This window comes from Argiope bruennichi, chromosome X1 (assembly GCF_947563725.1).
Source record: "Argiope bruennichi chromosome X1, qqArgBrue1.1, whole genome shotgun sequence".
NCBI classification, from domain to species: Eukaryota; Metazoa; Arthropoda; class Arachnida; order Araneae; family Araneidae; genus Argiope; species Argiope bruennichi.
This window is the reverse complement of record NC_079162.1, coordinates 29,837,140-29,864,114: the sequence shown is the minus strand read 5'-3', so window position 1 is coordinate 29,864,114 and position 26,975 is coordinate 29,837,140. Positions and strand designations below refer to the sequence as shown.

The 26,975-nt window shown below is 28.4% G+C and overlaps 1 protein-coding gene across 1 annotated transcript in view; it reads right to left on the bottom strand.

The window, feature by feature from the left end:
- Positions 1 to 26,975, bottom strand: part of LOC129958545 (transient receptor potential cation channel subfamily V member 5-like) — a 147,735-nt gene that overhangs the window by 102,700 nt on the left and 18,060 nt on the right. Inside the window, exons 6-11 of the mRNA XM_056071086.1 lie at positions 25,114 to 25,303; positions 21,038 to 21,191; positions 9,569 to 9,670; positions 8,428 to 8,580; positions 5,686 to 5,768; positions 1,204 to 1,420 (exon numbers count right to left, since the gene is read on the bottom strand). Of these exons, the coding sequence (XP_055927061.1) occupies positions 1,204 to 1,420; positions 5,686 to 5,768; positions 8,428 to 8,580; positions 9,569 to 9,670; positions 21,038 to 21,191; positions 25,114 to 25,303 (899 nt within the window). The remainder of the gene's footprint in view (positions 1 to 1,203; positions 1,421 to 5,685; positions 5,769 to 8,427; positions 8,581 to 9,568; positions 9,671 to 21,037; positions 21,192 to 25,113; positions 25,304 to 26,975) is intronic.

The window sequence follows — 26,975 nt, the reverse complement described above, 5'->3', positions numbered from 1 at the left end:
GAACATGGCAGGAAAACCACGCACATGCAAATTAAGGTAATGACTCTCCATTTCCACATTTTCAGGAAATTCTTGGTTGAAATAAAGCTCTGCAAAGAAAAGCGTGTGTTACATTATCCTTCTATTCCTAAATTAGTTTTCCGCATCGTTGTTTTCTCTTTAAAACTAAGCATTTTATGAAAATTGAGGTTCCATACAAAGAAAAGCTTGGAGATGAAGTTTTTCTCCCTTTTAAAAAACTGTCGAAACTGCTTGATGATTAATTTCCATATGCAAGCAAGTTTATTTAAAATTTTATACATTATACGATAATAATGTTTGTGTAGAAAATACCAACCTTTGCTAAAATCTTCGCCACTTTTAGTAAATATGTGCTGTAACGGCAAAAAATATATTATAAAGATTAATGGTGTGTATTAAAATTCCAGCATAAGTATTACCGGTTGAAAAAATACCCTATTTTGTAATCATACTAAATTAAACATTATTATTTTTACTTTTTTATAATTCCGCAAAAATTAAATATTTTACTGAATTAGTAGCCATTATAATGATTCGATATAAAACATAAAGGCAAATTCGACATTTCAATGGAGTTTAAGAGATTTCAAAGCATAAATTGTACTTTTTTAGTTTCTGAAATTGTAATAATCTTGAAATGTTCTAAGAAGAATTTTTCTGAATATCTTCTAACACATTCACTGCAGAAATAAATATTCAGCCTATTCAACCGAAGCTTTCTTGTATTTTAGTAACAAATTACTTTTCAAATTTTCATGCATTAGTATATTAACGGCTTTTAACTAATAACACACTAATACGTCGTCGGCAATGGAAGCATTAAAGTTATTGACATGTTGAAATTCTTACAGTCAATCAAAATATGAAGGTGACAATTTAGGAAAAGATATGCAGCATATAACTGCACTTATAAAATAGTTTTGAATATGTTCATAATATTTCTACAAATAACTGATATATATGAACGGAATTTAGCTTTAAGCAAAATCAATCAAATTCTATACAATAAAACTCGCATCTAATATGAAAGTTGCATAAATTCATGAACTTTATCCATATTAGAAAGATGCATAGGAGCAAAAATTACGTCTTTCATCTTTGATGCGGACACTCGCAGCTTTCTCTGGACTGTCAACTTAAATTGTCATTTAATAAATATATACCATATTAATAAAGAATTACCTGATTAGATGTTGCGTTATTTTCTAAGAGGTAACATGGATTTATATGACTTGTGTTTCCCAAAAGAACTGGTGCTTTCGTTGTAATATATGGATGATGGTTGATATGATTTATGTGGTGTTTGTTAACTTTCGGTCCCACTGGTCCAGGTCGCATCACAAAGCAACTTAAAGAGATGATGAAATATACAAAGAAGGTAGCGAATTGACGGAAGAATCTGGAATAAAAAAATGATTGTTATTTGAATCATATTATTTTTATACTAATTAGTAACATAACAGTAAATTATATTTTCAGCAGTAGCTCTCTATTTTGTAGGTAATATATTTCAAAACGGAATAGGTTCAGAAAAAAGAAACCAGCAGAGAAATTTTCTCGTATACTCTCCAATAAAGGTTATATCACTCTTCCTCCTCATAAAATTGTTGACCTTGGGTAAGGTCGCAAATAATTTGCATGGCATTGGTGAATAATAGTTAAGAAATATAGATGTTTGGTGTGAATCTAGCATTTTTAGTGAATCTATCGCGAGAATGCATACTTTGGAAACCTTTGTGCAGGCATATTGACACCAAAAATTGACACGAAATTACAACTGTAGTCACAAGATCACAAACTAATTTTATCGATTTACGGCAATGCTTTTATTAATTATTGTGTTTACATGCATTCGAAAGTACAGACCGACAGACTGTCAACTATTTGATGGATCTGGTTCAAAACGTGATAAGTATACTTATATGTGTTTTAGATGCTAAACCTTTATACCGAATTTTATCTACCTAGTTCTTTGCGTTTTGTAGGTATTGAATTCGAATAACCAGCCAAACAGATTTAATGTGAATAGGTTTCGTTCAAAATTCGTCAGAAATCAAGAAATTTGGTCTTAATTCCATATACCAAATTTTATCCATTTAAGTATTAGCCTTTTTGAGTTAAGACAAAGAGACAGACAGACAGACAGATCACTGACAATGAGACAGACAGACAGACAGATATAATGCCAAAGATGTGTTTTTCGGACTTGGGAGGGGGGCTGAAATTTGGAGATTAGACAAAATCTCCAGTTTGAACTTTTTGACGATTACAATACTTCTGTACTTTGTATACGAGAAAATAAAAAGAAAAAAGTTAAAAAAAAAAAGCAATGTTAAGTACAGATTTTTTTTTTTTTTTTTTTTTTGGCATTTTGTAAAAAAAAGGCAAAAACATTTCATTATTTTGTTATTATTTTGGAAAATTCTGTTGAAAACTTTTAGCACTAAGTGTATTTACAATAATTTCCTAGTTAGAGTTTTGAAAATATTTTTATTTTTTAGTTTCAAATATTTCAAAGTTTAAAAATATTTTTTAAATAAAACTTTCACACAATGCAGAAAATTAAAGAGTAAAATTGGTATTTAAAACTTTGGTGGGAGTTCTAACGATAAAAAAGCCTTAATTATAATTTTTCTGAGTTTTTGCCTCCTATTGAAACTATTTATAATATGCAAAGTGAAAGCTTTAATCCTTTAACAATGAAACAGCTTTCCTCGTCTTTAAATTATAAGCGTTTGTTCGTCATCATAGAGTTAATGTTGGACTAATGCTAGCCTAATGTTGATCGTTGCATTCATTACATTAAATACTGCAGACATAAAAAGAGCATGGAAGAGGTTATTAAAACATTGTATAGTGATCTAAGAGAAAAATTTATGAATGAAACCTTAGAGCTGACTTTTAATTGTTTTTAACTAAAAGAAGAAAATTATATTGCCTTTATTCATTTTCATTATTGAAAAGTTTTTCAGAATTTATTAGATGTGCGAACTTTTCCACAGCTTACAAAATAAAGTTGAGAAACAATTCATATGCATTCGTTCATCTGATATAGAAACTTTCATATGTACAAAAGTTTTATGTTAATAAGAAAGACACTGAGGCAGATCTACTGCCCTAAATGAAAACGTATCAGCCGAATAAACTCGAAACAAAAGTCGGCTGTAATTCCTTTCTACGCTGCGTTTTGTTCTTAAATAACGTTAATCGCTTCAAAGATATCCTTGAAACAGCGTCTAAGATACGACTCGACGAGTCGTTTACAACATCTGAACAAACAGTTAGATGATCGCTACTTTATGAATATGTTATTTTTTTTTTTCGGTTTCATATTTTTGGCTTACAGTATTATTGTAAACATTTTTAACGCTTTATATAAAATTAAGTAATATATAAAAAAATTATTATTTAGATAACATCAGCTTAAAAAGTGAAGAAAACTGATAGATGTAGTCTTTCAAGATCTTAACCTTTCCCAAAGTGAAGCTCTTTAAAAATTAAAAAACTAAACAAAATCAAGATATCTTTTAACATTTTCTAAATAATTTTTAGAAAATTAAAGGAATATAAGTAATATACTCATATATTAAAATTATATGTAGTTAAAACACATCATGCATAAATAATTTTTAGTTTCTAAGCAGATTAGCATAAAATAACTCAGAAATAAATTTTCTGCGAACATATCAAAGTTGTTTACTTTTGTACAACCCTACATCAGAAATCTATAAATTTATTTTTGATTTTAGAAGGAAGTTTTTTGTAGAATGGAGAATCTATAAAGAAAAAAAAATTGCAGCTCAAAGTACAAATGTGCGAATTTCATACATTGATATTTAAGGCAGATGGCGAGGAGAAATGGCAGATGGTTCTTAAATAAACGAAATCCAAACAAAAATAACAGAAGAATAAATTAAAGAACTTTAGTTTTATACGCTTTATATATTTCCTTTTGTACTTAAGGAGTATTAATCGATACAAAAATTTCCTCGCGACATTCTCTGAAATGCGATTCAGAAGGTCATTAAAAGCATATGAACAAACATTAAGTTGATCATTTTATCTACCAAAATATGTTCTTTCGCTTCGACATTTTTACCTAATAGTTTTGTTGAAACAGCTGTTCGGAGCATCGATGAAGTTTACTGGGAAAGTTAATCTGGCGAAATAAAATAGATTTAGCTGCGTTTGGAGTATAAGTCATGTGTTTTGTCGCGTGAGGAGAATCGTGGACTTAGCCAAATAGCGTAAGAGGATTGGATATTCAACTTGCAGATTTTTTAAAAGCTGAGAAATTGATAGATTATGTTTTTTTCTTATGCCTAACTCTTAAAATTGTAAAAAATTGAGCCAAGATATCTTTTAGCAATCATGTTATGATAACTTTCAAAGAGAGAAATCGAAATATACCCTCTTCATGTTTTAAAGAATAGAAAATTAATGACAATTATACAAAAATAAGCGCAGAAAATACAAGAAAAATGAAATCATTTCGAATAAGAATCAAATAAACATCTGATAAATGCTCTTTCTTCGAACATATAATCTGTTTTCTCACAAACCTACATTCAAAGTCACTCAATTGAAACTCATAATATTTTTATTAAGAATAAATATTTTAAATAATATTTATTTATTTCCTGTAGTTTTTCAAAATTTATTTCTTCTAAAACTTGCATGTCTTAATCTATTTATATTTTAAAATTAAAATGGTATTTTGTTATAACACTATTTATGATAGCGATTGTTATAAGGTTTATTATATTGACTACATTAATATAGCATATTTAATTTTGCTATAGCATTGCATTTTTAAATAACACTTTTTCTACAAATCTTTACAATTTAATAATAGTTTGGGTAACTTAATTCGCTTTACACATTAAATAAATTATCTATTTTAAACATTTAAATAAATAATTTATATCGCCAATTCATTTTTGATTTTATGTCAAATATAAATTTTAGAAATTGAATCTCTCTATAAGGATATCATATGATTTGTACGTTACATTACGTATACTAATATTTACATTAATTAATTTTTTTTGCATTTCACAAGTGTATCAACTGGAATTCAGAGGCTTAATTGCGATAATTTTCTTTATTGATACCTTTTGTGACAATTGAATTAATACTCAAAAAGTATACTTAAGCAGGAAGATATACGCTAGACAATTTGTACTAACGAGTGATAGCGTGTTCAGCAAATTCGAGGACGAATCTGTGGAAATGAAGAATCGAGAAAATTCAACATAAACACCTTTATTTTCTCTACGACATATACACACGCAGGAAGGACGAAAACACAAGGCACACAACGTTACATTCTCGATATTGATTCTCGATATACCGTTTCCCCCTTCCCCCTTCCCCCTTCCCCCGAACACAATCACATCAGTTCATCACAATACTCTACTTTCGTAATGACTTCACTTCAGTCCATTAACAGGCAACAACAAGTACGTTCGATATCGAGAGATGAGATAATAATTGTACTGAAATGAAATTTTATTATTCGTTCTAAACTGAGTATGGGGATTAAGTATCTATTATCTCAGTATACAAATTTAAGACATTTTAAAGCCATCTTTTTTTTTTAAATTAACCAACTAATTACATAATGGCATTTAGAAAAAAAAAAATAACTAAAAATGAACTAACCTGAATTTGACAAACTTATTCCATTTAGCATTGAGAAGATCAGCTAGAAGTCCACTTAGCATATCTAAATGATCGATTTTTTCCTAAGAAAATAAAAATATGAATAAGTTTTTAAAATAATTTTCGTGTTTCAAAATAAAACATGGGAACATTACTTCTAACGTAAATCATTTAATAGAAATCAAAATTTTGCGAAAAATATACACCACTGTCGCAAGAATGTGCTCAATTTTTCCACTTTTGAATTAAATAGCTAATTTTGAGAAAGTTTTCGAATATTTATTCGGTGAAATTTTAGAAACCATTACTAACATTCGGAGCTATTGTAAATAATGTTTTAAATATACTTATATTTGTAAATTTCTGTTCAAAAATATTTATTATGCACAAAATTTTATACCTTCTAAGTAAATGGAATATTTAAATAAATAATTTAAAATCAATACAGATTTTGGTGGAAAATAGATAAAAAATATTCATTGATTTCATACTTCAATAATGTCACTTTATAAATGAAATAAATTGCTCAAATTAATAATTAAAAATAAAAAGTACTTTTTTAAACAACATCTATGGAATATGAACACATAGAAACAAACAATTAGAAATAATACTGATTTTGATAAATTCGAAGAAAATTTAAAATGGAATTTAAGTGGAGTTTTCTTAGATATTGACTTATTTTCATTAAGCTATAACAGATAATAAGCTCACAAATAACAATACGATATAATAGAAGTAGGAAAAAAATAAAATGTTCTTTTTTCAATGAAAAGTTTGACAAATCTTGTTATTTTAAGAAAGAGAGATTAAGTAATTGATTCATTAAAACTTTTAGAAACAAAGAATTCTAGAACGAAACCAATACGAACGATTTGTCAATCATTCCAGATATCATAGAAGAAACAGTTTATGAATTAATTTGTGCTGAATATTTCGCAATAAATGGAGCATTGCACACTTTATATTTTATATTGGAAAACATGGGTATGCAGGATATGATTGGTTTTATTTTCACAACTTATTTCTTTCTGCCAGCGATAGTGTCAGAAGAAAAGCAGAATTAAACGAATATCTCAGCTTTAAAGTTTCTTAATAGATGTTACCATCTGACTTCTGATGTCACATTTTTGCGTTAATCGTAACGTTTTGAAATATCTCATCCTGGCACCCAGCAGTTCGATAAAATCTGAAGGACCAGTAGCCGTAGATATTAATATTGCTTATGTTGAACCTAGCAACAACTCTGTTGTTGTACTTCCAGGGAACATGAGAACCTCATACTGAACGAGATCATTTCTCATCCTCAAAGTTCTCCCCAGAGATATCGCAATTGCGCATGCCATCTGTTGTCTCATGCATTTCCTCCGACAAGATATGAAATATCCTTCATCAGAATTTAATTATTAAGATGCGTTATAAATATATAGCGTTAGCAAGAATCGGTTTCATTGCTATTTGAACAGAGTGTTTGTTTAAATGATGAAAGCCGTGTAGCAGACATAGAACGAAAGTTAAGAAAATTGTAGTAAAATTTAAATTTTGCTTCGAAAAGTTATTCTAAAAATTATCTGATTGCAATGATTTACGTAACTTTTTTTTCTGTTATACGTCGAGAAAGAGTTTCCACTTTTTATTATTACTCATAACAATTTCTTTTGATATAGTAAACGTTAAAAATTTATCTTGTAATAAAATAATCTTGAAGCTATTTTCTATATGTAGGCTATTATGGCATCCAGAAGCTACTAAGGAATTTCTTCAACATAATACAAAGCCATTATACCTGAGTCATCAGATGTTAAACATTCTTCCAAAGAATGAAGGAAAACACGTACACCTTTTTGCTAATATCAAATGGGTATGCATGCCCTTCCACTTAAAGCACGTTAATTTATACGAGTAATACGCGAGTTAATTTCTTTATGTTAGCTAATATGACAGGCGTAATCTTGTAGGAATTTCTTTTACCAAATCAACAGATATCGTATGCTAATCATCAGCTGTCAACATAACCATTAGCAATCAAACGTTCTTCGCCGACAACGAATAGAAATCATGTACCCAAATGGTCCATCCCCCTTAAACCACATTAATTTGAGATGATCTGAACGGAGATATCTTTTTGTAATTTATTTTACTGCAATCTCAAAATTAGTCAAACGTTTCCTAATTCACATTTCATCCTTTTCCTAAGTTACTTACATAGCTTGACTTAAAGGCTAAAGGCTCCTAAAAAAGCTAATTTTTAAAGGTTTGTACAAGGTCCAATTGTACACTTAGTTTCCATTGGCAATGGCACTCAAACGAATACCTAAAGTAAGCAAATTTCTGTATCGATGTACCTATTATAATTGACTAATTAATTAACTAGGTGACAGCTCAGAAAGGGAAGTTTGCGTGACTTTAGAGAAAAAGCAACAAAAATACTTTATATTTCATTTATTCTGACTTGCGTTAATTTTCTTGAATTGCGAATATGCCTAAACATCGCGTAGTTATCCGTAGAAGGAAAGAAAATTCTGAAAATAATGTTAATAAAATGAAAAGTTCGAAAAACTTTTTCTGAACTCTCAGGGCATTCAGCCATCAAATTATCTCTGACAGGATGACCTTGCAATTTAATACTGTCTAGTATATTTCTAATTTTAATAAATTATGCATTTTCATAAATTATTCATATTTTTAATTTGCTATAAATTATTCATAAGGAAACTAAAGAAGAAAATGTAAGCGACCTACACCATAGACAACAAGATTCAAAACTGACAGTTTGTTGATTTCTCCTGTGTTGCTATCAATGGTGTCTATATCATCTAGTGGATACGCAGCGCATGTTATGTTACCGAGTTCCCAGTAAATCTCTCGTTGCAGTTTTAAAATGTGAAAATAAATCTGTAAAAAAATAACAGCATTCATCATTAAACTATATATTGTATTTAATAAATATTGAAATAATAATTATGCAACTAAATTTTCCGCTTACAAGAAGTAAAAGTAAGCGTAAAAATTGGGAGAAAAATGTTAAGAAATTAGATAATATATTTTATCAATACTTATTCATAAAATATACCAAATAATGGCTATATAATTATTTGATTTTAATGCTACAACGCACAGTTTTTTATTTAATAGAATTTGTTAAAATGCATATAAAAGAGGGTAATTATTGCAGGGAAAATGAATAAAAAATATTGACTTTCAACATATTTTTTATTCAAAATTAATTACTTCAAGGCATTTATCGTTTAATTCAAATTTCTTAGTGAAAAACTTTCATTTTTGAAGTCAAAAATTTTATAAGCAAACAGTTTCATTATTTTTATTATTCCAAAATAGTCGATGAAAAAATAAATAAACTACTGAGGTATTTATAAATCACTCTGTCTTGCAGGAATATTTCAAGGACACTTCTTTATCAAACAAAACTTTTTGTGTTACATTTAATTTATAATTTATGCCTTTCGCAATCTTTCTTAATATGATGGCTATTTCAAAAAAGTTTTAAAGTTAGATATCGCAAATAAAATGATTTAAGGGAATAAGAAATACCTTTATACAAAAATAATTAAATTTTTTGTGTATAAAATAAATTACTTTAGCAATAGTTAATTTATATATTTTTTATCATTGCCCTTCTATGAAATTGTTACATATTTCATTTATTAATTTTTTTCTATTTTACTTAATTAACTTTAATTGATTTTTCTTAGTAGCAAAAATATACATTTTCATTTCTTATAATACTCTAAAATTGAAGAAATATTTGAATTTTATGGATGCTTTTGCAGATCCTAATTTTTTCAGCCAACATTTTGTGCAAATAAAAAAAAATCTGATGCTTTTGTTTGTATTGAATGAATTGTTAAGAAAACGTTCTCACATCTTTCATGGCGAGTTTTGCAGCTAAAGTTAGAGGAGTCAACCCTTGACGGTTTTTGATGTCTAAAGAGGCTCCACATTCGTAGACCAAATCAAATATTTCCTAAAATTAGTAAAGAAAGACATTTAGTTTCTTTCCATACATCTACCCAAAATTATTTAGAAATTTAGGTTATAAATCCAGTCAACATCTTATGTCTTTATTGCAAATATAGTAAAATGGAGATCCAAAGACTAAACTAAATATTCCCAGAAATTAATATGTGAATTATCTCAGAAATAATCTTGCTTACGGCTAATTCTGATACTACACTAAGGAACCGATAATAGACCGACTTCGGTGAGAAATAAAATCCAAGCGTGTCCAGTCAGCAATTGATGACAAAAAGTGATAAACGATACAAACGCAGCCCCCCCCCTCAAAAATGCATTGATCGTTTTACAAGGTTAAAGGGTCAAAAGAGTAATGTTTTATAATGTAATTTGCGTGATAAAGCTCTATTAGTCCTGTTTGTACCTCAAAACGTCTGTTAAGAGGTCGGTAGTGTGAACATTCCTACGGTTAATGTGAACAGTTTCGCTTTTGGTACTTCCGAAGTTTAGCATTCAATATACAAAACGATTTCGAAACAATGTGTAATGTACACATGATAATTTTAGCAACAATGAAGACTTCAGTAAAATACCAAAAAATGGCTCAATGAAATAATAATGAACTGTTGCAAATAAGACATGTTATCTTGCAAGGAGGTAGGATGTATAAAGTGTTGGGTTTTTACAAGATTTTTTTAATAAAAGCTCAAAGAAAGTTCATGAAAATTAGTACTACTTCATTAAAAAAGATGAGACACAAAAGTAACAATTTATTATTAACAAGAAACGGGATTCTGTACCAGATGTAAGTGAATTCTCATTACTCCATGTGGATAGACATTACTATATCACAATTTGGAGAAAAATATCTGGGGTAGACATTTCAAAATATAAAGATGATATAAAGATAAAAGTTAGTTCCAAAAAACGGAACTAATTTTTCAACGGACTCCAGTGTTTTCACTACCGTCTTATACTAACTCAAACACTGTTGCGATTAAAATTGCTTGAAACAATTTATGTCTAAGGAATTAAATGTGGAACGGTATACTTCAATTTTGGAATCCAGTGCGTATCTTAGCAAAAGTAGACAGGATGTTTTGCATAAACCATGAACAACATTCTGTTCCATTTAGATGACATGGGTATTTCAGATTGTCATGCCACTAAGGAATAGAATAGTACGACGCATAGGAATGCACAAAATAATAGCAATTATTTTAAACATCGAAATGCTAATTTAATTAAAGCATCTAAATTAAATGCATCTAAAATAATTTCTAGTAATAAATGTCTAATAATAATAGATATCTAGTAATAAAATAAAAAATTGATTATTTTTACCAGGTATTTCTTTCCTTTTTATTCACTGTTATTTAACTAGATTTATTTTATGTTTATAAAGATGGAATTTTGTAATCACTTTTCATTTACCTCCTAAAATTCTGTGTACAAGTGTGTATTCTGTTCTGTGAATTCAGTTACAAGTTTAGATTTTAATTTAATTAGAATTTTATTCTTTTATATGGGCAGTATCTAGAAGTAAATTAGAGAAGAAATTTTCAAAATCCCATGATGTTTATAATAAAGAATCATAAATTAAAGACTAAAAAGAATAAAATAATAAAAATAAAATTATTAATTGATCATTTATTGTTTCATGTCTTGAAATATATTCTACCGTGATTTGATATTTTTAGGACCACTGAATTCGTTTCTCTAAAATACTCCGAGCAAGAATACTTTATTTCTAAACATTTTAAAAATTGTAACAGAGGCGAGTACTCTTTTCACACCAGAGGATTATTTGTTGAAGCATGTCAAATTTAGCAGCAGACGTTCGCAATAGTTTTCCCTTCCTGATTATGAAAAGCAACTTTTCTGCAGCTGCAGTTTGCAAAATTTCACGCTCTTCGGACCATAGAGAATTTTAAAATTATTATTGAGTTAGACAAATGGTTGTTTTAATTTCATCAGGCTGTGTAGATGTAGATAATGTGCAGATGAAAAAAAAAACTCAATTACTTCTTCTATCAGCTTGGTATTGAACATAATGAGATTTGGTGAGAATTTATTAGGAATTAGTAGGATTTTATATATTGCTAACGAATTATAGTCGAAATAATTTGCATATATTTATCAAAATTTCTCAAGGAACAGTTCGCGTCCGAGTCAGAATCCCGTGCCTATCACTTATATTGTATTCAGCAGAGGAGCGATACACAGTAAGAAGAGCACAATTTTGGAGTTATTTATTAGGAGCGTTTTTTCTTTTCTTTCTCTCTTTTTTGCTATTCTTTTCCCATATTGATTTCCATTTTATTTCTAAATGATACAGCTTTGTTTGAATTCGAAGTTGCGTAAAATTTCTATATTTTGAACAGTAAAAAATAAATATAATCTCCTTCATCAGTCATCGTATCCTTATTTTGGTGAAATGAAACATGAGTAAAAGTGCCGAGTTTGAGAAACAGACCATGAGTAAAAGTGCTGAGGGTTTTAGTATCTGTAAACAGATAAGATTAACGATTCGCATTTTTGCTACAGTTAGCATAAAATGTGAAATATAGGAGCCTTATTTTAGTTGATGCTCCATCAAGGACAAATCAATTATATTTCTACCTTCACTTTTGAAAGATTTTCAGAATTGTCGGAAATCATGTTTGTTTTTCAATTATCTATTTGAATATAATATAACGTTTTTATGAATTAAAACGAAATATCAATGGGTAAAACTGAGTTTTTATTACAAGTGAAAGTCTCATCAGTACCTAATTATTTGAGCAAATACTTCCTATACCCATACTTAGCTGCAAAATTTCCTTCAGTAATAAAAATAAATGACATCTAATTACGCAATTAACTGTATCAACATATTTATTGCAAATACTATGTACACTTTTAAACTTTGCGGTTAATGAGGTATTGTTACAAAAGTAATTTAAAATAATCTTTTAGAAAAATCCATTTTCTGTTATTTCTTGATGAACTTTTAAAAAGTAAAGTTCTAGTCTTTTTTACAGACAGAAGTTTAAAAGATCAGGTACTGAGAGATAAAAAGCATTTTTCTCCTTTTTTTCAATTTTAGTCTTATATAGTCTAGTCAATTATTCTTATATAGTCTAGGAAAAAATATTTCTTATTTTAAATAGCGCATTAATATGTTGCTAATTTTTTAAATTTTATATGTAACATAATTAATGAAATCATACTGAAAATGAAGCATGTTCTTTAGTTTAATATATTCAATGAACACGGCATTTTGCAATCATAAAAGGCAGTTTTTGGATAAATCTCATCATTTTGAGTCTCATTTATGATAATGATGGCATATATGATGATTCTTTAGTCTCCAAACTACTACACTTCACCAGCAATGCAAAGACATATGACCCATGATTAATTTGAACAGGCTCATACGCATCATCGATAAAATCATGTCTTGAGCTTATTATCCAGTAATCTTGAAGAATCTACATCACGATGCGACTCATCAAATATTCATGAGAGAATTTTGAAATTTGTACAATGCTACTCTAATTAATAATTATTAAATTACATCATCAAGCATTCTTAAGAGTCTTTTGAAATTATGCTTATTTTTCAACTGTTTATTTATTGTGAATATTTTGTACAGTTTTTTACTTCCGTGTTTAATGAAATATTGTCACAGCAGTAATTTAAAATAATCTTTTTTAAAAAAAATTCTTTTTCTGTTTTCTGATAATCCGTAGAAGTTTATTTTAAAAGGAAAAGCTTTTGAAAATTCAAAATTAGAATTCTAGTTATATACTTGCAGAAGTATTAAATATCAAGTACTGAATCATAAAAAGTATTTTTCGTCTTTCTATGAGAACTATTAATTAATATACTAAAGCACTGCCACGTATTTTTGAAAAGATCTTGAAATCTGCACATTTCTTTAATTATTATTAATAATTTTGTACCATAAGATTCGAAAAAATTCTCTAAATGTTCTTTATCATTGAGAACTGTAAATAATTTTGCAAAATATGTGCTTAAAAATTTAACTATTAATAATCAAAAACTGTGTAATTAACTCATACATTTATCTTTAGTATATACTTTTAATTACAAAAATAAATAATTTTATGGTAACAAATGTGTAATAATTAACTGTTAGTCACAAACATAATGCTAATATTTTCAGTGGGCCTTGTATATTTTACCAACACATAGCCCTATTCTATTTACTTTTTTTCATCTTTTGGAAAATTAGCATAATATTTAAGTGAACGTATTGTATTGAATTATAATATATAATTCTATCATGCCGTTTATTAATAACGGACCAGCGTATTTTATGACAAAAATCCTTTCATGTGCTGACGTTAAAAACTTCATACTCCAGCTTTGAAATACTGAATTTAAACCATCTAATTTTCACAGCAATACGTCTGCTTTGAAACAATAAGGTTACTTAAAACGAATGAAATGTATCGTGTAAAATATAATTGTATAGTACAGTATAAATACACTGTCATAAAAATCGCAAACAAAAGATAACAATGAGAGCTTGCGTACACTGTAAAATTGTATTATTCAATATTTTTAGTTTCTGATGAATAAGCAGGAAACTAAAACCATCGTAGAATACGGAAAATGCTTATCACGAAATGCTTCATCACCCGGCATTGGTGCTCTAGTTTGACCTTGAAATTTGACATTATCCATTAGGTTAATGATATTTCATATGTGGCATAAGAAGTGATATGTAAAGACCCAGAGAAATCGTCTATAGTAATAAAATCTGATGAAATACGAATTTCGAGGTAAAAGTGTGAGATAAAAAATGTGAATATTTCCTTATGAGCATTGTTTAGGTTTCTTCCTATTGCATCACTTGCTGCGCAACTATCCATTCTTTACAATTTTATAACCATAAGAAAATTTTAAAATTTTCCCGAATAGTTAATATATAGTTATAGATTTATTTATTTATTGGTTGTCGTTTTTCAAACGCGTGCTTTTTCCTTGGATTCCTTGTATTAATATGTGACTACACTTTTTAAAATTCGTATAATAGCTATATAATTCGGATTCATTTAATTAACTTGCAGAAACTCGCTTCATAATTATAATTTTCCTTTGATTTCCTAAAAAGAATTAGAAATTATTAAAAATAGATGAGTTTTAAATAACTTAGATTTGGGCGTACATGAAACCTCATGAATTTCTTTAAACATCAACAATTTATAAATCAAAGTGGGATATTGTTGAGTAAACTAATTATTAACATTGACTATTAGCTGTTAAAAAGCACAGAGAACATTGTTAAACATTACTTTGATATAAAATTCATTTGAAAATTTTCATGAAAGACGAATTTTACAATGAAATGATTTGTTTGACTCATGTATTTTTTTTTTTTATAAAGCTTAGTAGAAAATAAAATTATGGCGACATTTTCATTACCTATGACAAACCAGTCCCCTCCCATGAAAAGGGTCTGTGCATGGGCCAGCGATGACTATTAATAACAGGCATTAATACTCATATTGCTATTCGTGACGGCCGTCATTCATCTGCAAATGACGTTCAAGTGTCTGGGAGAGATGATTCTTTTATATTTTAAACTATGTGCTTCATAATTTTAAGTCTCCTTTCAGATAAAGAGATGGACCTGTGCAATAGCATTGATTTACCATGACTTGCATAATACGCAAATTTGGGTTTACAATTAGCCTTAAAGTAAATGAAGCATTCATATGTTATTCAGTTATTCATACAGATGGAGTCCAAACTATTCTATAAAAAGTCAATCATACTACAGTAATTTAAAATGGAATTTTCCAGATATTTACTTTGATTTGTTGTATTTAATAGCACCAGAGCCATATTTCGCAACATTCAACCAAACAAATGGTGCAATTTGCCAGAGACAAAGCAAAATAGAATTATTTTAGAGCAAAAAGTAGTAAACATTACAATCTGTTAATGACAAAAAAAAGAATCATAGATTCATTTGAGAATAAAATATGGTAGTCAATATAAGTGCTAAAAGTAAAAAAAAAAAAAAAAAAAAAAAAAAAAGCATGTGCGGCCTATGGGGATGACACAATACCAGTTACTTTACATGCTCTTTAGAATTGCATAGAAGACTAACAAACAATTCACATTTACCATATTATAAAGTATTGCTCAGAGAGCACTTTAAGGTGAAGAACGGTTTTTGATTTTTTTTTTATTTTCTTTTTGCGGGGGGAGGGGGCACTTGTATAGTTTACTCTTTTCTGTTTTCGAATTCATGCTCTCTTTATGCACGTCAAATCTCGGTACCATTCTAATTTAATTCTGAAATTCGTAACTTAAATTTTATTTCATTCAAGCCCATTTACTATTTAAATCCACATTAGAAACTCTTGTAAAGCAATTTAAATGCTTTTTCAATGTCAAGCATCGTATTTATAATGAAGAAATATAAAAATTTCTTCCTTACAAAATTACTTTTTTTGCTTTATGTTTGCTGCTTAAATTAATCCAATTTGTTCTAATAGCTCACTTGATGTAATGGCAGATGAAGAGAGAGAAAATGGCGAAACAGCGAATACTAGTCGAAAGCTTCCTGCACGTGTCCAATTCCGATCGATAACTTCTCTTTAGTTTTCATCCTTTCTTCTCTTTAAACGAACAGGTGGCGCCACGAGCAAGGTAAAAAAAATATTTCTGTGTAAAGAACTAAAATCCGGAGAGTAAACATTTTTCTATTAAACCTAGTTATAAATGTACGTTAATTATTAGTTAGTTATAACTATCGCTTTATTTCTCTTAATTACTAATGGATTTTTTTTTCTTTACCAAGCCATTTTATATACCAATAAATTTTTTTTTAAACTCTTGTTCCTCTAACCAATTCAAAGCTTTTCGCAGCAATAACTGCGTAAACATACGACTTTGCTCAGGCTAACTCACCACTTTTATAATAAATAAAAAAAAAAGAATTATTGGACATTTTTTTATATATCATAAATGTAAGTAGTGATTCTTGTTCCATTTAGTCAAATATAACTTGGCAAGTCCATGAACAATGGACATCGCAGCAGCATCTTTTGGTCAAAGTATTGGAGCATTTCTTAACCCAAAACAGAGCTCAGTTCCTGTATTTAGGGCTAGATTACCTTGTAAAGGGAATTGGGGCACATTTGTGTTTCGCTTAGAGATGAATCTTGAACAGTCAACCTAACCATAAGGATGAATTCATTTTCAAACAAAGCTAGTAAAGGGCATAGCCAAACTCACTGACTACTTTCAATTCATATACTTCAATCATAACATACTGTGCCTTAATTCATTAGGTTATTGATGGATATATAAAGACCTAAAAAGTTTTATAATATGAAAAATGAATTCTTTCATTTTAAATAAAAAGTTTTATATAATCCTCTACAGAAGACTAAATCAAAAAGAAGAAATACTGATAATGTATTCATCAACAAAGAATAAAAAGTACATTAGAATCCAGTTATAATAAACTTTTTTTTTCTGCATTCTTCACAACTTCTTTCAAAATTGCTTTTCGTAAACATTTCATAAACTCCTATCGGCAACGAACACTGCTAGAGATTCAAAGTTCTCCTTAAAATAAATATGAGTTTTTATCTTGCTTGAACGTTGACTTCTTAAACGAAAATCGATACACTGAAAGCTGCGACACCGACAATATATTTTTCTGAAGATCAAGCGATGCGGATATAATCTCTTTCATAAGATTTGAAAAGAAAAAAAAGTTTGTCGATTTTTTTCTATAGGAAAGAAAGAAACAGGAGGGGAAATAACGTTTGCCGTATAAATATTCAAAATAATTTTTCTGAACAGACATTATTGAAAAACTGGTATTTGAAGTTGATTGATATTTCTTGATGTCAATAAGTTTTTAAGCTGAAACTTTTTTGCATATTTTAAAATCCGCTAGTTAAAACATGGATGTCCTTAGTAATGCATATATGCATTTTCCTTACTTTAAGGTTATTAATAATTTAAATGCCACTGTCTTTTGAAAAAGAAATTCTGTCGAAACGTGCCCGAGAGGACGTTCGTGAATTCCCCATCTAAAAAGCTATTCACAGAAGCGGATTTGGAGAAGAAATTCGAACAGAAAGCAAGGGAAAATCTTATTTCATACATTAAAAAAATCATTAATGTCACAGTGGCTCTTCATTAAACTCTGTGGAATTTGTTTTGGAGAGCAAGCAGATTTTAAAAGAATTAGTTGGCTGCAATCATAAAAGTTGAGATGCCAAAATAGCACCATCCAATGGGAATTATTTGCTTGTTTTTCAAAACTGTGCTTTTTCTACACTCATATCATTGACATACAATCTGCAAGCCAACAGTGTTGCGCCGCGCATTTTTTCTTTTTATCAGCGCCAACGAATGAGACGATGACTTTTTTTTAAAGCACTTTCATAAAAAAGAGAGTGATTTGCTACCTTATTAATAATTTTAACAAAAATAAAAGATGTATATGAACATTATAATGTATATGTTACTAATTCCTTGCAAATGAATGGATAGCTGACATTTTGAGAGTCGAACAGTGGCAAGGACGATCCCCCTCTTTGACACTAATACACTTAAATGAGAATTTATGATCACAGACAATATCTTAGAGTTTTTATAGTTCGACCTCGATTAAAAAAGTTTAAAAGTCAGTTATTAAGAATTGACGCATCAAATGCAATAATATTTCGCAAGCATGTATTTAAACAAGGAAATAGATTTGTAAAAAAGATAATCTGCATTTTAAGCATTTGGAGCAAACACGAGGCTCATTTTGTGCAGTAAAAAAGACATAAAATTATAAAATTTAACGTTATATGTGCAATTCATTATCTATTTTGACGCTGAAATATTTAAGCAATTATGTTTCGTCTTTAACAATTAGCTGAATTATTACACTTTTGTAAATCATTTTTTGATTTCATAATTCAAAACTTATTTTTAAAACTTTTTTTCTTTCATTTCATAGTTTATTTTACAAAATGTATTCAAAAAGTTTTCCTTGGACATGTTATACCACAATCAATCTGAAAATGATGCTATCGTGAGCAAAATGAAGTATATTTTTAACGATCTATCAGATGTTCAATGTTATGTGGTACATTAAATCGGCTAAAATACTCATTTTTTTTAATGCAAAAGCAATTTAAACAAATTTATAATAAAAAATTACAAGAAGTAATATTGGAGAAAGAGAAATTTACACAATTCACATTCATTCAGTATTTTTTGCAAATCACAAATTGTAAATGAGAAAAGAGTAAATTGTAACAGTTAAAAAGAAAATCGGAACTATATCATTTATTAAATTTTAGTCAATTAAGTAAAGCGTTCCTTTTTTATTTTTTAGTTTCTCTACTTTTTTTATTACCCAAAATCAGTTTGCTGCCCCGTTTTTGCTCTTTTAAATCCATAAAATTTATTCTTTTTAAAAAAAATTCTTTTCTTTATAATTCGATTTATCATCTTTTAAATAGTCTGTTACGAAAGATGAAATGGTGTTGGGTTAGCCCTAGTAATTTTTGCAATGGAATTCTAAATACTTTTACATTTAAAAGGATGAGTGAAATTTTTATATAGTTTCAAGTCCCCTTAAATTCATTTCGTTCAACAAAACTCATCAATGTTTTTGAAGTTCATGCTTATAAATGTTTGTTATTTCGTATAATAACGAAATGAGTAACATGAAATTCTACATTCAAATTATTTTGCCCAGTTGAAATTTTGAATAAAATTTATCAAATCCATTATTTTGATTTTGTGTTATTTTATTTTAACATGTTGTGTATTTCTGAGAAAAAGAAGGACAATATTGATAATTTAAAAACTAATAATCGATACTAGAGCTCTTCTGAGTGTTTGTTAACGGCTATTTATTAAATAATTTGGCAATAGGAAATTAAATACTGTAAAAATTAAAATTGCAATACACGCATTTCTTAAGTTTTAAAACCATTCCTTTTTAAGATTTTAAAAATTAATCATGGATAAAGCTTTGCTTAGTAAATTTTTTAAGCATTGAATACATCTTCAAATTTATTGCATTTGATATAATACTTAATTTTTTGTGATGTAAATGATTGTTAAATGTGGTCTCAGGTTTTAGTTTAATGCTAGCAGAAATTTTATAGTTATTTCATCCCTATTGTAAAATCAATTCACTTATGTAACTCAAATATGTTACTGTTTTCTATTTTTCCACTCCATTTTTATATTTACATTTTAGCATCAGCATACTTGGGAAGAATGCATTTCTGAAGAGTCATTTCATTGCATCATATAGATGAACATATTTGTTTACTTTGCATGCAGGCTAAACCATATCTTATATTTCTAATAATACATTAGGGATTGCTTGCCTCTAACTGAGCTAATATACATTTAAATCATTCCTTAAATAGTATTAGAATGGTGCAATAACACGAAATGCTTGGTGGGTAGGTTTCTGCTAATGAGGGAAGACGAGAAAAAGTGATACGATAAAAGTTTGAAGTGACCATAGATTTTTCAAACACTTGACAGAGGAAAATGAATTTTTATGTTTCTCCTCTAAAATTCCCTAATTTCTTTTACTTAATAATCCTGTTGGGGTTAATTATCAAAGGTCACTTTTACACCTTTGATAATAATTAAGGTGTATATGTGTGCTTGTTTCTGCTGGCATTTCATTGGGTAAATAATTGTATCTACAGCTACCAAATTTAGAACAGATATACTTTGGAAAGAAAGAATGTACATTTCGGAGGAGTTTTATTTCTTGAAAATCCAATTAATTAAGAATTCACTAAAGGTTTACTGGTTTTTGAAATAATTGATGAGTTTCTGATTGCTTGAAACAGGTTTTTACACGGTCTAAAATTTAAGAAAATGACCATTCCAATAACACCAATTTGGTTTCCATTCAAAGTTTTTCTGATTTTTCACAAATTTTTGAAATAATTTTTAACTATTATTTATAAAATTGCTTTTCTGTGTTGTTTTGAAATTGAAACCTATTCTATTGCTTTATCAAATTATTCAATCGCACTGTTTTTGGTAGTTAGTAAAAATTTTTATCTCTTTCTGCATTAACATCAAAATTTCATTTCTACTTTTACTTTCAATTTGTACTATATACAAGCAGTAACACATCTTTTGATATGATTATAGGAACAATATCATGCTTTCGAAAATTGCTTGAATTTATTTTGATGTTGATGTTAAATGCCTAAGATTTGTTTCATATTCTAGTAAATTATTTGTTTTAAAATTTAAAAGGTATAACGGTAACAGAAAATAAAATGAACTCTTAAATAAGAAAAGAATATACCACTGCTTTTAAAGAAAAATCAGACTGTTAGAGAAATTAAATACCTACGAGCTTATTTTGAATAACAAGAATATGTAAAACAGTGTTCCCATTTGTGTCTTGAAGATCAGGATCTGCTCCCTTGGCGAGAAGAAGACGATAGCATTCTTCTTGGCCTAAGCATGCAGCAAACGGGAGTGGATATTCTCCCCAGTACACATAACTAGAAAATAAGTACAGGAAACAATAAATCAGAAAGCGAATTAAAGAACTTTTTTTTAAAAAAAAAAAAGCATTGGTGAACAGTCATAAATTTAATAAACAAATTTTTTAAATGGGCTTTTATTGATGTATCAAAAACGAAAACATTTCAATTATTTTCTATTTTTTTACATTTTATTATTACAAATATCATGAGTTCTTTAACCCCCTTTTTTTTCTCAAATTCCTCACCACTGGTACAGAATCAAAATTTAATTAAACAATGCGATTGAAAAATATTAAAATATTGCATTGTTATCGGAAACAAAAATGTAGAAAATTTGAGAACTCTAACTTAACAGGAAGCGAGACAAAAATAGATTATATTATTGTATCGATACAAACATATAAATCAGGTTTAAGAGTATAATATTTGTCACTTTTTTTCTCGCATATCCTTTGTGAAAATGATTCGTTTATGAGTTCTTCAATTTGGAAACTCACGAGAACTATTTAAATGCGCCGAATCTGACGCCGCAGGAGTCACCTGGACTGTCATTTCATTCTTCAAACGTCTATTCCGGAATCCAAAGCTCATATTTACTTCTGACATTCATTGGGGCTCGAAACTGCAATCATATACTGCAGTAGCATAGACTTAAACATAAGACCGTAGTGGTTCATCATGTGAAGAAATTGTATGAATTATGTTTTAGGGAAAAATAATATATAAATTGTAAAAACAAAAACAACAGTTTGTAATTTTTATTTTATATCCTAAAAATATTTCATTTTTTCTCATACATATACATGCATCATACTCTATGCATATTGGCAAATAGAACAACGAAGTAAAATGAAAAAAAATCTATATAAACCATTTAAGAGGAGTTAGACATTATCTCCATTTTGTGCTTTTGTTCCCCATGAAACACAAAATGTTGCATGATATGGCACAATATCGTACAACATTATATAATATTGTATATTAAACAATATAGCGAATATTTTTTAATCCCATTCAATATTGTAGAACCTGTTTGTGCAGCTGGAAAACTATGAAACAGACTCAGAGAGGCCCTTAAATTTTTTCTATACATTCAATATAACTGTGATGTGTGTAACTTTCTATTTTAACCTTAAGAACCAAAAAGCTTTAATTAGTTTCTACCTCCTGTGATTGCAATGTATTTTATGTTTTCTCAATGTATTTCAAATTTTAAATGTTTAATTCTCATACTTCAAATAATTCATTCTGATGATGCTTTCATGCTCATCTCTGGTTGTTGCAACCGTTCAAGATGTACCGGCACTATTTCTTGGTCTGCCATTGTAAGAAATATGCGAAAGTGGCAGGAATCGGTCATAGGTTTTATTGGGTGACCTTTGAACATCATCGTTATTCTTTGTCTATTTCATGATACATTAAAAGCTATTAATTAAAGGTATATAATTCACTTAAGTGACTTGTTTTTTACAATACTTCCAATGTCCAATCCTTGCAAAAGCGGCAATGACATATTCTGCATGCGAGAACAAACTAACCTTTACTATTTCAACTTGGTCAGCTTCAGATTTTAAGTAGTTTATGAAACAAAATCTTTGAAAAAGTCTTAGGACTTACATCAAATCTCGCATCCCGATTCTGTCAATAAAAAGATTAAAAAGACGGTATTTTGATTGAAAAAAATCAAACCTTATTTTACTGAGGTGGCTTGAATTACCATCCAAAAAATTATGTTTATGCTATTCTATCAAACTGTGCAAATAGTTTTAAAAATTGGGTATTAGACTATTTGAAATTCTAGAAGTTGAAGAAACTTCAAAGCAACAGTTACTCTTTAATCTTTCCCTCCCAAATGGAAACACGTTTCGAGACAAGATTGAAATAAAAAAAAAAAAAAATTATACCTTTCCAAATTATGTTCGCTCTTAACTCATTTAAAACGACTGAGAAGACAAGAAGGAAGGGAAAAGTTTTAAATTATAATAAAGTTCTGTTTAACTTTCAAAACTTACTCGGATTTCACTCAATGCCTCTAGGTTTAGCACTATCCTTATGAAATTTATTTTTTGGGTAAATATGTACTCAGGAAAAAGAAAAAAAATTCGTTTCATTTCTTAAGTAAACTTACAAAATTAAATCAAGAACGAAGTATGAATTTTAATAAGATTTCAGAAGTTAGGTTAACTTCTGACCTTTCAGTAAAAATGCTTCAAAGTAAAAAAAAAAGTTTTAATTAGTTTTCATTTTTATTTAAACATAAAGTTAGAGATTTCAAAAATCTCTTTGAAAAATTGTGGTCTTTTTTTAACTGTAGGCATTTTAATATACAGATTTAATGTTATATAACAAAAAGATTTTTATTTAAATTTAAAATTTTTAACACATTAAATTACATTGGTATATAAGTGAGTACAATGCTATCCAAATAGGACACTTATATTAGTTTGAATATTGTGCGAACAACATAATGTCACCGTCCAATATATATATTATATAATGGCTCTCAATGTGGTATAAAAGAGCTTTTTAATGCACTAGAAATATATATATATATATATATATATATATATTCCTATTTTGAATTTCATACCAAAATATGGTTTTTTAAAATGATATTTGCTACTCTTGTTTCATACAATTTCTAGAAATTTATTTTTATTTGATACACGATATTAAGAGCAAACATTAAATCATAGAACACAACAGAATATTTTTCATCATAAAAATTGAAGACTATATAAAGTTTGCTTCCTCTTGTTGCCATAATGAGATTAATTCTGAAAGGTAGGGCTTAAATATTTAAATAATAAATAATGAACATGGCAGAAAAATGAAGTAGGTTCTGCATAGGCTCTATTTGAAACAGAAAGCTACCTATTTCAAGAGTAATTTAGCTCTAAAGCAAGTGAGGAAGCTAATTGTAAATATCAAGTGCCAACAGAAATTTAAAAAAAATTAGAATTGAAAAGAAATATGCTCTTTTCTACTTTGAAATAAATTTTTATCTTTAAATATTTTGCAAACATGTAGGAACACAGATGCAAATCGCTTTTTTTCTTTATCGAGTCATAAATACTCTTTTCACAAGAAAAACGTAATCAATAAAAATATTTTCCTAAAATAAAAGCTATTTAATGATCAAAAAATAATATTTTAGATACAACTGTAATTTCTAAAAAATCTATGAATCTATTTTATTAAAAAAAATGGAATCTTCTGATATTAATTAGAACATGTTAATTTTTCACATATCTTTTATTTCAGAATTACTTTATGATGTATTAAAAATTAGTTACTCACCCGTCTGAACGTAAATGTTACGCACTCATATTTTTCGATGTTTATTACAATTTTCATCAGAAAAATATAACCAATAAAAGTGTCAATAAAGTCAGTGATCAGTATTGATCACTTCTCAAGTGTCAAATGATCAATAAGTGTCTTCTTTAAATAGTAACTCAGTAGCTAACAAATAATTAATACATTTTAATAATTACTGTAATTTCTCGAGAATATGCGATTCGATTAAAAAGTAATTAAACTATTTCAATTTATCATTGTGACAGATTTTCTTGTATTACTTTAGATTCATTTTAGGAAGCATTATTTTAGAACCTAATAAGAAACTTTAAAAGTTTTTATAGAGAGAGTATATAATAATAATAATAATAATAATAATTTTAAATAGCTACTAAAATTTCATGAAAACATGCGATAAAATTTTTTATAAGTGTCAAAAATGTTATATGGGTCACAAATTATCGAACATTTAATATAGTTACACTGTAAATTTTAAATTTTTTAAGAATTATTTATTGAAACGAATAAACTGAAAAGAAAGGATTGCATAAGTTTCAAATTTGTTAGACAGAAAAATCCATTCAAAAATAAAATAAAAGTGAGTCATATATAAATTTGTAACAACTGCTTTTCTTACCCTTTGTAATCAGTCTTGAAACAGAGATCTACCCATTCGTGAGACAAACTATCGGAGCGTGTAGCCTTTTGATCTTCTGGAGTGAAAAAGCTTCCTATGGCCCTCTCGTTGAAATTTGCTCCGTGGTCCAGCAAAAACTTTACCATCACTGGGTCCTCATTTACAATTGACATGTGTAAAACATTTTCTCCTAAAATTCAGAAAAAAAAGCTTAAAAACGTCACTTCCTTGAAAAAAAAAAAACTCATAAGAAAATAATTTTGCTTTCTATTATAAAAGAGTCACAATTACTCATGTCTCACTTAATTGACTTTCGCTCTTTCCAAGTTACCCTATTATATATATACACCTTTTTCTCTTTCCGATAAAACAGTACACCTAATGAAGTGTAAGTTGATGCCTTCAGGTTACACTTCATTAACAATGACAGTTTCTTAACCTAGGGTGAAATTCCACCAGTGAAGTAGATTGTCTATTTTAGAGGAGAGTTAGTATTAAACAAATGGGTCTGCACTGAGTGACTGTAGGGATATCTTATGCCATTCGATTAAGGGGCAACTGGCGAGTGGAGAGTTCAAGACATTTTTTAACATCAAATGTTACTTCAATCAGAAAGCAATTAAATCAAGGCGTTCTTGAAAACTTGAAAAAAAAAACTATAGAAAAAAGTTAGAAAAGTTGATTGAAGATCTTGAAGAACAAGGAGTTACAGAATGTCTGAAAGGGATTGCATTGAAGGATGCTGTGTATTGTACTGCCGAAGCATAGGAAGAAATTGATTCATCGACTCTATAAAAATCTTTGTTGATTGTTACGGAAAACATTTTTGTCATCAAAGCAGACAAAGGATGAAAATCAACAACTTATGATAAATTTTTTGTTGAACCTGGCGCAAACACTTCCTATTTCTGAAACTCATACTGAAAATAATGTTGCTGAACAAATGAACTCAGATTAGGGGTAAAAAATTACAGATGACATGATTGCCGATATGTCTGAAAATCGCGAACAAGAGAGCAGGGATGTTAAAGAAGTTGTATTAACCAGAAGAAAATTATGCATTCAGAAGGTCTAAATAAGATTGAAAAATGATTGAATACACTGAGCAGAAAAAGCTGCGGCAACTACAGCTCTGGTGACACTAACAAAACGGAATAATATTGCAGTAAAGAAATGATTAGTATCATCTCACAAACAAAATATATATATATATATATATCTCAAAGATTTAATTTCAATTCCTACTCTTAAACAAGAAACATTGGCAGTGTACATTATAAGGGCTATACCATAAAAATTAATAATTTCCATGTAAATTCATATTTTATCTGTTTTATTAGTGACCATTTAGGCAAATCCTAAATTGACCGAGTTTTTTGCTCTTCTGAAGTAACTTTGGTTTACTCGGACACCCAGGATTCTATAGTATAGCATTATCTTATGCAACACACATCTCCTGTAGCATTTATTATTTCCTCAATTGCTGATAATTATCAGTTTGCAAAATTTCTTATTAACCTTCAACAGCTCAAAAACTCTTGTTTTTTAAATCACCTTTGTGAACATCCATATAGAGTACAAGTAATAGTAGCAAAAATAATTTGAGTCTTGAATTTGTAATTTAAAATTTTATTTTAAAAATAAAAAGGGCTTAGTTGAAAAATTATATTATATAGAATCAGAAATGAAATATATCCAAGAATATTTCATGGAATAGTATACATTTATAGAAATTCATTTTGAAAAAAAAAAGCCCAAAATAATCTAAGATACTGAAAGCAATAAATCTACAAAATTTTCCATCAATTTTAAGCTGCATGAACTTCTGTTTTTCATTCGCATTCTTGTATATTAAAGAGAGT